Source organism: Vigna umbellata, chromosome 6, assembly GCF_029865625.1.
Source record: "Vigna umbellata cultivar VRB3 chromosome 6, Vumbellata_1.0, whole genome shotgun sequence".
NCBI classification, from domain to species: domain Eukaryota; kingdom Viridiplantae; phylum Streptophyta; class Magnoliopsida; order Fabales; family Fabaceae; genus Vigna; species Vigna umbellata.
In genome coordinates, this window is record NC_142170.1 from 22,528,346 (window position 1) to 22,540,796 (window position 12,451).

Consider the following 12,451-nt stretch of genomic DNA (forward strand, 5'->3'; position numbering starts at 1 on the left):
CACCAAATTTTGAGACTCGGTGATCGAAGTAACCTCTGGCTGCCAAGTTTTGTTCAAAGATTTCAAATTCTTAATATTCAGCTCATCAATATCAAAAGTTTTTACCTAATCTAAAGATATGGTTGACAATATGTGTGAAATGATTTTGTACGTCAATAATGGTTTCACCCTGTTGCATTTGAATCATCTCATATTCATGTGTGAGGGTGTTCTTTGCACATTTCACTTCGCCAGTTCCTTCGTCAGTAACACGAAGAATTTTCCACATTTGCTGAGCTATATTGCAAACTGAGATCCGATAAAACTCATTTAAAACCAAAGAAAAAAAAAGATTATGTTGCAAGTTCTTACATCAAACTACTCTCGCCTACATATCATTTATAACAATAGTCAGAACTATGGGTGTTAGCAATATGATGAAGATGAAGTTTTGATGATGCCCAAATAAAGTCAAGAAAAATCAAGATTCAAGAAGATCTTTTGAAGACTTGTATTCAGATGAAAAGCTTTTGTAATAATTGTAATTTAGTGTCTAGGACTTAGTTTCTTACTGGTTTTGATTCCATGTATCTTTGAATTATTAAATTTATGTTCAAAGTCAAAAACACATTGTATTAATCAATTAATCGATTAATCATAGTAAAAGCTGAAAACTCAAATTGTCTCTGGAATAATAGATTAAACTACCATTTAATCTATTAGCTAATCGATTAACAAGTAGATTAATCGATTAAGTTTGACCGTTGGAGTTTTCTAGCCGTTAAACTAGCCGTTGCACTTATTTTAATCGATTAGTTAATCGATTAAAAGCGTCAAATGACAGAAAACGAAGAATGGAAGAATCTTTGCTTGATTCTATAAATGGACTCTCTTTTTCCTTCAACAACAACTCTTCCCTTATGCTCTAATACTCAGAAACCTTTGAGACTTGTGTGTTCTTTTTCGGCTTTAGAAACTCTCATCTATGGAACTTATGAAGTGTTGCTACGGTGATAGAGGAATAATCGGTTCATCCTTGGTGCATCTAAGGAGGTGTTTGGAAGAGGAAAGTCATCCTTCATGAGGTATTCAGAGGAAGTGTTCATCTTTTATGAAGATTCAAAGGAGGTGTTCATCCTTCGTGAAGTATTCGGAGGACGTGTTCGTCCCTTGGTGTGTTTAAGGGAAGTGTGTCTCATCTCTTGTGGCTTCAAGAGAGGTGTTTTCTAAACTATTACAAATTGTATCTATGTGATTTTAGTTTGTAATTGTTTTGTGATTAGTGAATTTTTTATCTTATTTTGAGATAAACGACTGGACGTAGGATTGGTAAATCCAAACCAGGATAAAATCATCTGTACAAATTTCTTTCAACCTTACTCTCTTTATTTGTTATTATTATTTTCTTAGTAAGTTTAATTGAGTAGAAATTTAAAAGGCACACGTTTTTATTAAAGACCAATTCACCCCCCTCTTGGTTTCTTATCCCATGTTAATCATTCCACTATAGCCACTTTGACAATTGGTACTAAAGCTTGATTTGATAGTTATTCTTATAGAATTTTTACAGGATTTTTGTAAAAATTGATAGCTTGACAATCTAAGGTGCTTGATTTTAAAATTTTACAGGATTCTGTTTGTAAGACTGCACAAGAAATGTGGGAATTGCTGAGAGTAACCCACAAAGGTACATATGATGTAAATAGAGCTAGAAAGAATACCTTAATCCATGAATACGAAATGTTCAGGATGAAGCAAGGAGAAACAATATCAAATTTTTAGAAATGCTTCACCAACATGGTAAATCACCTCATTGGACTAGGTAAGTCTTTCGAAACTGATGAGTTTAATATAAAAATTTTAAAATCTTTAGACAGGTCTTGGCAACCAAAGTGATTGCAATTTCGGAGTCACAAAATCTCAACACAATGACTATGGCGGCATTATTTGGAAAGTTGACAAAGTATGAACTTGACCTTGGATGACTAGATGAAGATGAAGCAAAAACTAATAAAAAGACTCTAGCTTTCAAATATGAGGTAGAAAGGAGCAAAAGCAAAAAATAGAAGATGAACACTCAGATGATGAAGAAAATTTGAGTCACGTAATCAAAAGGCTCAATAGGTTCATGAAGTCAAAAGGCAAAGGAAGATGTAAATACGAAAAGAGAGAAAACCAAGAATCTTCCTCATACTATAGATGCTATGGTTGCGGAGAAAGGGGGCACTTAAAAGTTGACTGCCCAAATCAAAATAAGAGTGAAGAAAAGAAAGAAAAGAAATTTTCAAGAAATAGAAAGCCTACATTGCATGGGACGATGACAACGAAACAATTTATGACTTGAGCAATTTTGATGAAGAAGCAAACATCTGTTTAAATTTTGAAAATATTTTTGAAGAAAATAAAGATTAAAAAATAAAATTTTATTTTATGAAAAGGGTAAATTTACTAGTAGTGATGAATGTGCATCTTGTGAAAATTTTGAGAAACTACTAGAACAAACAACCTTAGGTGAATGTAGCAAAATTAATGTAGAAAGTAAAAAGGTTGATAAAAATAAGTATGTTCCTAAAATTAAAAATAAACATAATAATAGAACCCGTAGAACTTGGACAGAAAAAGGAACAACTTATAGGAACACAAGTGTTGTATCATGCTTTTATTGTATGAAAAATGGTCATACTTCAAATAAATGTAAAATTAAGCATTATGGTGTTCCAAGTGGTAGATATGTTTGGGTTGTAAAATGATTTCAATTTTACAATCTAACCAAAGGACCCATACAAAGTAGTTGGGTACCTAATGTTTAACATTTAAGAATTTTTTAAATTTTTTCATAAACAATGGTAAACAAAATTGAAGTAAATGATTTTAATAGAGGAAAACATATTTTGATCATTCAAGTATATGTTGATATTATTTTTGGATCATCTAATAAATATCTTTGTGAGAAATTTGCTAAGACTAAGCAGGGTGAATTTGAAATGTCTATGATAGGAGAATTAACATTCTTCATCGGCCTTCAAATTAAGCAAATGAAAGAAGGTACGTTAATTTCTTAAACTAAGTACTGTAGAGAAATTCTTAAGAAGTTTGAAATGGACAAAGCAAAGGAAGCATCTACTCTTATGAGAACCTCTTGCTATTTAGATAAAGATGAATCAAGTAAAGAGGTAGTGATGAGTTTTAGGTTCTCTAGTCTAAGAATGACTTATGTTTTGGGATGTATGCTTTAAATATTGTGTGTTTGAATGTTTGTTTAAATTCAATAAAATATGTCATGTCTTTCCCCAAATTTTATGCATACATGTTTTTCTTAAGGGGAAGTATTACTTCTAATTATTTTTAGGGGGAGATAAATCTAACACAACTTTTTAATTACGATAAAAAAAGGGGAGAAAATTTTTAAAGCTTATTTGTGTTTATTAAATCCACTAGTATTCTTTTCTTCCATAAGTTGTGTTTTTATCCAGATTATTACTAAAAGCTTTAAATCAAAGGACTTTTTGATCATCATAAAAAAGGGGAGAATGTTAGGAAAATGATGAAGATGAAGTTTTGATGATGCCCAAATAAAGTCAAGAAAAATCAAGATTCAAGAAGATCTTTTGAAGACTTGTATTCAGATGAAAAGCTTTTGTAATAATTGTAATTTAGTGTCTAGGACTTAGTTTCTTACTGGTTTTGATTCCATGTATCTTTGAATTATTAAATTTATGTTCAAAGTCAAAAACACACTGTATTAACCGATTAAACCTAGTATTAATCGATTAATCATAGTAAAAGCTGAAAACTCAAACTGTCTCTAGAATAATAGAATAAACTACCATTTAATCGATTAGCTAATCGATTAACAAGTAGATTAATCGATTAATCTTTGCTTAAGTCTATAAATGGACTCTTTTTTTCCTTCAACAACAACTCTTCCCTTAGGCTCTAATACTCACAAACCTTTGAGACTTATGTGTTCTTGTTCGACTTGAGAAACTCTTATCTGTGGAGCTGGTGAGTGCTGCTATGGTGACAGAGGAATAGCCGGTTCATCCTTGGTGCATCTAAGGAGGTGTTTGGAAGAGGAAGTCATCGTTCGTGAAGTATTCGGAGGAAGTGTTCATCCTTTGTGAAGATTCAAAGGAGGTGTTCATCCTTCGTGAAGTATTCGGAGGAGGTGTTCGTCCCTTGGTGTGTTTAAGAGAAGTGTGTCTCATCTCTTATGTCTTCAAGAGAGGTGTTTTCTAAACTATTACAAATTGTATTTGTGTAATTGTAGTTTGCAATTGTTTTGTGATTAGTGAACTGTTTATCTTGTTTTGAAATAGGCGACTGGACGTAGGATTGTCAAATCCGAACCAGGATAAAATCATCTATGTAAATTTCTCTCAACCTTACTCTCTTTATTTGTTATTATTATTTGCTTAGTAAGTTTAATTGAGTAGAAATTTAAAAGACACACATTTTTATTAAAGACCAATTCATCCCCCCTCTTGGTTTGTTGTCTCAGGCTAACCATTCCGTTGTAGCTACTCTAACAATGGGTCCATTTAAAATAGTTTCCCAAACACTCCTATAAATAGACCTAAAAAAATATGCATTATAACTTTCTAGAATGCATAGTTATCATCAGTAAAAAGTGGGGGTTTGTTGATGTTGTCCAACCATTTTCATAAACTTTTTGAAAAACTATCAAAGCAAGCTTTGATACTAACTACTGAAAAATATGCAATGGAATATTTAGAGCGTGGACAATACCAAGAGGGGGTGAATTGGTTTTGCGTTAAAAATCACTTCTTTTTTTTAAAAAATATACTCTTGAAAAATTTCTTTAACAAGTTGATAATGGTAGAAAATACCGTTATCTGTGATAATAATTTTGATGTTAAACGCACCCTTGTTGACTTAGAAGCTTGCTTGAACTCATGTTTTTAGTTTAGTTTTGTGAATAAGTGAGTAGAGGGTATACTTAATGATTTTATCACTAAATTTCCTTGATTTTGTAGGTTATTGGAATGATTTGAAAGAGGAGTTAAAGTATCAAGGAGTTGGAATGCAGAAAAAGAGAAAAAAATGCAGTGCAGAAAAGTCAAGCTGAAGCTGAGGGCCCCCTCAAGGGCCTTGAGCGCCAGGAAGTCAAGGCTGAGCGCCCCTTTAGGGGCCCTAAGCGCCAGTCAAGGCTGAGCACTCCTTAGGGGCCTTGAGCGCCAGTTTTTTCCCGCACACCGCCTGGGCGCCCTAAGTGAGGTGCTGAGCGCCAACAACGTGGACTTGGACCTGTTTTTTGTTATTATTTTGATCTATTTAAGGACTTGGACGTCCTAGGGATTGTATCTTTTGATGGCTTGAGCACAGAAACACATTTTTCACCCCTTGAGGGTAGATTTGGGGATGTGACAACTCTTCTCTTCTCTTTCTAGGGTTTTTCTATCTCTTTCATTCCATTGTTCATTTAGTTTCCCCATGACAATGGGGAACTAAATTCAATTTGTTGTTGGGGAAGATGTAACCTCTAAACTCTCATGTATTTGAATCGATTCTTATTTATTTATGCTTCTTTCATTAATTGTTAGGGTTATTCTTTGCTCAATGCTTGTTATGTTTAACTCATTCATGGCATGATTATTGGTTTTCGTGATATGGACACATACGGGGAAACCTAGATCTGGAGAATTGCTCCCAAAAGCAGTATTGCCTAGACATAGGGATATGAGTTTTGGTTATCTTAAGCTTCTGTGCGTACGTAATGCAGAATTAATTGCTAGGGAGACAAAACATTGTAAACTAGTAATTAAGGATAGACTTTCTTCGCCGAGACATCAGATTTTAAGTAATTTAGAAAGTGATATTAACATTAATGAAGAAGATGAATTCATCATGCATGAGAGGAAACTTGGTGAAATCTGAACCCCCACAACATAGTCATCTCATATTTTCAACTTCATTCATTCATTCTAGTGTTTAGCCTCAATTGATCAATTTGCATTCATATTTACTTTCTTGTTTTGCATTCAAAAACCCAAAAATTGTTCTTCTTAAGTCTTAATTAGTTAAGCAATTACACAACTGTTTAGTGTCATGAGTCATTTGGAATACGATACTTGCGAACATCTTAACACAAGTCAAAAAACTTACTTTGAATAATAACAAGTAAGCAAAAGAGGATAAGAAAAAAAAAGCTTATACAAAAATATTTCTAATGATTTTGGAATAATCAATTATCCAAGTGATAATAAATTATTCTCACAAAAGCAATACTAAAGTAGTATTGGAAAAATAGTATTAATTTAATAACATTAATGTCTACATTATCAACGTGGTCTTGCTCGACAACAACCATGCATTTAACTAGGAATGATGGGTCACATCAATACCAAAACCCTAGCAACCCCACAACCTAAGTTGAAGAAGTGCTTCACTCTAAAATTGGCATTGAGCTCTCGAAGCTTCTCAATGAGAGTGGCGCACGCTACAAGCTTATCATAGTGATGTGAGATAAGGGGAAGCGAGCTTTGTTCATGGATTAAGGATTTATGTTTCCATTTTTGGAATGCGGGGAGCACCATGAAACTATGGAGAAAAGTGGGTTACGTGCGTTAGAAAAGGGTATCCAAATTTTTAATTTGTGAAAATTTTGAAATGGAGAAAAGTGGGTTACGCGTGTTTGAAAAATGACTAGAGTTTCAATTTAAGGAAAATTTTCAAACATATATCAATTGATTGATGCAATTTGGATCATTAAGAAATGAAAATTGAAAACACCTATATTTTACATGTAAAATATGACCATTTTAAAAATATTAGATAAAAATGTCATATTTTACATGTAAACTATGACATTTTTTCAATTGTCGTATTATATTGTAAAATATAATGTATTTATCTAGTCCTACTAATATACTAAAAAACATGATCCAACAATGCCTATTCAACTTTATTGACCTACACATTAACTAAATAATTTTAACATGGATATTTGTTAATTTTACTACTATATATTAACCGAATATATTCTCAAATCTCGATAGTTTGATTATATGATATATTAATATCAAAGGTATCCTTTTACACAATATATCAACATATATGATTAATCTGGTTCAATAGTATATTATTGCTATTTTAACACATACAATAAGCTTTTATTATTTATTGATATTCTTTTATACTCTCTATTTTATAACAGATTTCATGGACCTAGAAACTATAAATTTTTATTATTTACGGATTTAAGCGCCAGAGAGTCTCTTATAGGTGAATCTTCCTCCGTCAAATCCATCTAGGACATCATATTCATCGCTTGGATCCTGTCACCTGTCTTGTAGACTATATAACAATAATTTTAAACAATCGTCTTATTAAAATTGTCACAATATACATATTTATTTTGTAGTGATGACATATTTTTTTAAAACTTCAACCATAGAGATCTCAACCAAACGAGTGATCATTATCTCACTGCGACTAACTTAATTGAGAATTTTCAAAAAGAGCATTACCTATCACTTTTAGGCGTAAATGTGCAATGAAATTGTGAATTTGGTTTTTGCGTTGAACTGTTTATGTTATTTCAATGTTGAATCTTCAAAATATACATGATAAAAGTTATATTTATATTTTAAAATATATTAAAAATTCTTTTACTATATCAACATTAATATATTTTGAAAGCTTGCACAAAATTAAAAATTCGGCAAAGAATCGGAACTCGAAACTCTAAAATTATGGATATTAAAAGCAAAGTTTTTTTTATTAACAATACACAGTATAAGATAATTGATATTAATTATATTACAAATGTGAGTTATATATCAAGTTCATGATTAATTTTTAGTAGAAATTATTCACTTTCTTGATATTTTTAATTATATCTTTTTATTTACAAAACATCGGATTTAAAATCAATTTTATTCAGATCATGAGTAATAATGATTATGGAAACTCAAAAGGAGATGAAGAGAATTTGAAAATACATAAATGTGGCTTGGATAAGGAGTGGCCTAATAGTGAATAACAACTTCAAAAAGAAATAAAACTTTAAAAGCTAGAAATTAAAAAGTAAATCATAAAAAGGAAAAAAAACTACCATTAATAATTATAACCCACGATACACCAAATATATAGTCAACTTTCGACCACAACCTTTTTTCTTCATCTCTAAAACACGTTACAAACAACACCATGCTGATGGGTCCTCTTGTTATTATGGTGAATATTAGCTACACAAACATAAGCACCATCACGATGATGATGATCATTGTTACTATTATTATTGCCATACTATTATCAGTTCACCACCCTGCAGTTTCTTCTGATCTCCCCATTGGTCCCAGTGAGAGGACTAATGTTGCCCATCTTCACCATGGCAACAGCAAAGTCCTTGAAAAAGGCAGCAGAATTGCCACTGTAGGTACTCACAAGGGCATCTTGAGAGCCACCATTGAAAAGCACTTGGTCAGAGTGGAGAAGGCCACGTTGGTTCACAAGGTTAGTGTAGTAATTGTTGTCAAAATGGGTTGGTGTGACGGTGTCAAGAGGGGCCAGGTTGGTGTTCCCTCCAGAAACAGGACAAGTGGCCCTTCTTGTGGCGGCAAAGTTAGGATCAATGTTGGTTTCGTTGTATATGCGAGTCCTGAAGAATTGGCACTGTGCTTTGCCAATTGTGTGGCCTCCTGAGAGCGCTGTTAGGTCCCTTGCTGTCAGACCTTTGTGTGCAAACGAGGTTATCAGGGCGGAGAGGTTTAAGAAAGGTGAAGGGAGGTCGCTGTTGGCTGCACTCTTATTTGCTGTTCTTGAATCTCTTCTTCCTAGAGGCACTTTCCATGAGGGTCCTCCTAGCTGTAATCAATCATGGATTTTAAATTCTTGACCAGTGGAAACAACACATTTTCATTGTACTACGTACTAATGATGCTTTCATCTTTGGTGAGTTTCACTTTTGATGATCAATGGTTGGACACACTAAAAAGAGAAAGGACATATTTAGTGGGATTGTAGAACCCTAAATTTTTATGGGGTACCATACTATTTCTTCACAAAGAGATAAGGTAAGCATGAGAAATGAACCTTGATTTTTGTTTTATATAATGATGTTGTTTATGGAAATAAAGAAAGAAACCAACATCAAGTTAATTGCTAGTTGACTTGTTTGTGAGAATGACTTCACATCAGAACGAAGTCTAATAGAAGGAAAAAAGCCTGCATATATATTTATACTGTTTATATTTTACTTTTATTTACTGTGCATAGTGGCGTTTTGGTAAGTACTCATGTTAAAGAAAATATTCTAATTTGTTATTTCCTACAAAATACATCATGTTAAACGTTTAGTTATCGTAAAATACCCTTAGAAGATAGTGATATGCAGTGTTTCAGTTAAATACTAGTTTTGTTTGAAGGGTTTTGTAAGTATATGGAGAATTGGACTCACGAGCACAACTCCATCTCTTGCGGCAAGTGCAAGAATATCAGCACAAGACACGGTGGCATTGCAAGCAGCTTCAACGTTGTGTTTAATGTTATCAATAACTTCGAAGCCCCTCACTGAATTTATGTTAGGAAATGCAGTTTTCTCTCCTATGAATGTTGCAGTGTCGTCCAATAGAATTGATGCATCACAGCCCTGCAAACAAAGAGACAATTCAAACTATAATGAGAATAGTTTTGAACCTTTTATAGGAGCTCATGTGCTAGTTTATAACAACATTACACAATAATCCAAATGAAACTCATTTTTTTTTTGGTCCTAATTTTTTTTTTATGGAACAAAATGTGAGCTTTGATTGAAAGTGCAAAGAGGGGTCGCAAGGTTTACTTGTACAAAGCAATCATGAAAAAACAAGCGAAGAATAGAGGCACCAATCCTAGGTTCTGTGGCAATGGCTTGTTTCATTGTATTGTTCACTATGGTTTGAAGGTTGGGGCAAGTTCTGGCATAAAAGTGGGGAGAAAGGTTTGCATTGCTTGAAAAAGCCAAAAGAGAAAGAATAGAAACTATAACATAGAAACAAGTGTTAATGGAAGACATGTTGTCTATAGCAAGTTTGAATATAGCTTATGAGGCTTTTGTGTGAGTTTGTGAAGTTGGTTTTAGAAGTGAGCATGCATGATATTTATAGGCAGAAGGGTGTTACGCATGCAGAGAAGGAGAAGAGAAGAGAGATAAAGAGTTAGATATTTGAGTGAGAAATTAAAATTAGAAAATGGAAAATTATGTCTCCAATTAATTGTGTTTGGTACAATTTTCAAACTTTGCTGCTTCTACTTTACATGGACGTGCTTTGCTTTTGTTTTGGGAAAGATGAATGGAAATAAAATTGTAAAATGAAGACAAAAGATACGAAGAGTGGTTGACTTAAGCTATTTTAACAAAGCATGCATCGTTAGTGCAAAATAAATTTAGTAGAAAAGACTATTAAATAAGTTGTAGAGAAATTGATGTTATGCAAAATACAATGCCAATTTTATAAATATCGGAGCGGAAATTGTTTATATATATATATATATATATATATATATATATATATATATATATATATATTAAATCGATTAAAAAACTAACTTATCTAATAAATATATATTAGATCGATTGAAAAAATAATTAATTTAATAAACTTCTTTTATTAAGTGTAAAATATTTTTTTCACTTTTTACGAAGTTCTTTATTTTATCACAGCTTGCAATATAATTTTTAGTTTTTCTTTACTCTTCAACTCTTTTATTTCTCATTTTCGAAGTTCCAAAATCTTCTCTAGTCCTTAACCAATACACCTTACAATCATCATTACTAGCAAAATCAAAAAACGCAACTCGTAAACTAGATTTACAATGAGCTACTGCAACACAATTCAAACATTATCTCATCAAAAAAAACTTGGGTCACAATGCAACAAACTAGCATCACGTCACTATTAGTCTTTGTCAAAGCATACACAAGCATCATTACCAACCACCACAAACCATTGCAGCAATTCACAAACGATGTAGCAAGTATGCAAAAATCACTTTCAAAAATGTTTTTTTTATAATTAAAGATAATAGATTATTGTTTCAAAACCGATCTAATATATCTTCGATATAAATATATATTAAATCAGTTAGAACTGCAATCTAATTAATATGCACTCCAAAACTTATTTAATATATCTATTGTGCACTATAACATACAAAACAAAATAGTGACACCGTATTTTGAATAGTATAATAAATGTAGGGTTTGAATTATTCTCTCATTGTGTATAAAAAATTTAGAGATTTGTGGCTTTAAGGAATTTAGTTTTGTTATCGTATCCTTTTATATATATTATTGTGATTAAAATTGGATTTCTTTATTTTTTACTTGTCTAAATTGATTAATGTTAAGTTGGATTTAAATGTATAGGCTGATTTATTTTATTAAACACTAATTATATTTTATATATTAAAAGGGTTAATTAGTTTAGATCGAGTTAACAAAAATTTAATAAATAATAATTATGTCCATTATTTTCATTAAAAAGAAAAACATGACTCAAACTAATTAAATTTATTGTGATTGTAGATTCTAAAAGGGAAAAAAGGCACTTTATATATGATAAAAACTTTAATTACTGGTAGATTTTAACGTATAGTTATATAATAAAAAAATACACAGTGTTAGGATTTAATATTTGTTATGACTTAATATCTTGTTAGGATTTAAAATCTTGCTTGTTATTATTTCTATTTGTTATTATTCTGTTGATATAGCTGGTAGATTAGATAGAATTATAACTAATTTTGTTATAATCTTAATGTATAAATATCTGTATCTGCATTATGTAGATATGGAATAATACAAAAACTATTTTTGCTTCTCTATTTTTCTTCCTCTGCATTGCAATCTCAATACTTGGTTTGAATGATGATTCTAATAATTAGTGTAATTTGTAACTATGCAATATAGTTCTTTCCATTGTATAAAAATAACTCTTGGTTTTAGTTAATTTATTGATAAAAAAATTAAATGTTAAATAATTAATGTTTAATTAATAATTTAGTCAAATATCCGTAGATTTATTTTATTACGATTTATTTATTTAGTTCTCTTTTATTAGTGTTAACACCACGTGTTAATGTATTTTTTTTTTTCTTTTTGTTTTTTTTCTCCAAACGCTTATCGTTTCCCACTCATTGTTGTCTCAACCTCTGTCAGGACTTTTTGTCGTCGGAAGAGAAGTTTGAATTGCAGTTAGACCTAATGAGCGCTTCCAAATTGAAGTTTGGCGACGATCCTAAGAAGATCACATCTATTGGCGATGTTGTGGAGTGTAGGCAACAAAGGTGTTGTCCAGGCAGTATTGGATAAGGGGAGACTTTGGAGAGGAGGAGGATGAAAGTGCGGTCAACGATGTTGTTTAGCATTTGGACGACGAACAACAGGCGACGGTGTTATCGGGGGAAGGATGGGGAAAGTGTACGTAACACCCTTTTTAAGAGGTAATAGAACCAATTAACTTTAAAA

General features: G+C 31.8%; 1 protein-coding gene across 1 annotated transcript; it reads right to left on the reverse strand.

Moving 5' to 3' along the window:
- Window positions 1-8,021: 8,021 nt before the first annotated feature.
- LOC124847045 (cationic peroxidase 1-like) lies at window positions 8,022-10,032 on the reverse strand. The gene is made up of 3 exons (XM_047324431.2): window positions 9,785-10,032; window positions 9,401-9,592; window positions 8,022-8,808 (listed from the first exon to the last, which is right to left on the reverse strand). The coding sequence occupies exons 1-3, from the start codon at window positions 9,995-9,997 to the stop codon at window positions 8,257-8,259; spliced, it is 957 nt and encodes a 318-aa protein (XP_047180387.1). The 5' UTR covers window positions 9,998-10,032; the 3' UTR covers window positions 8,022-8,256.
- Between the last annotated feature and the right edge of the window lie 2,419 nt (window positions 10,033-12,451).

Bases quoted from the DNA above. Each gene is read 5' to 3' on its own strand.
- LOC124847045 (XM_047324431.2), bottom strand. From the start codon at position 9,997: ATGTCTTCCATTAACACTTGTTTCTATGTTATAGTTTCTATTCTTTCT. The intron at 9,593-9,784 runs GTAAACCTTGCG...CTTTGTTTGCAG, and splicing joins TTCATGATTGCTTTGTACAA to GGCTGTGATGCATCAATTCT. The intron at 8,809-9,400 runs GTGAGTCCAATT...GATTGATTACAG, and splicing joins CAAGAGATGGAGTTGTGCTC to CTAGGAGGACCCTCATGGAA.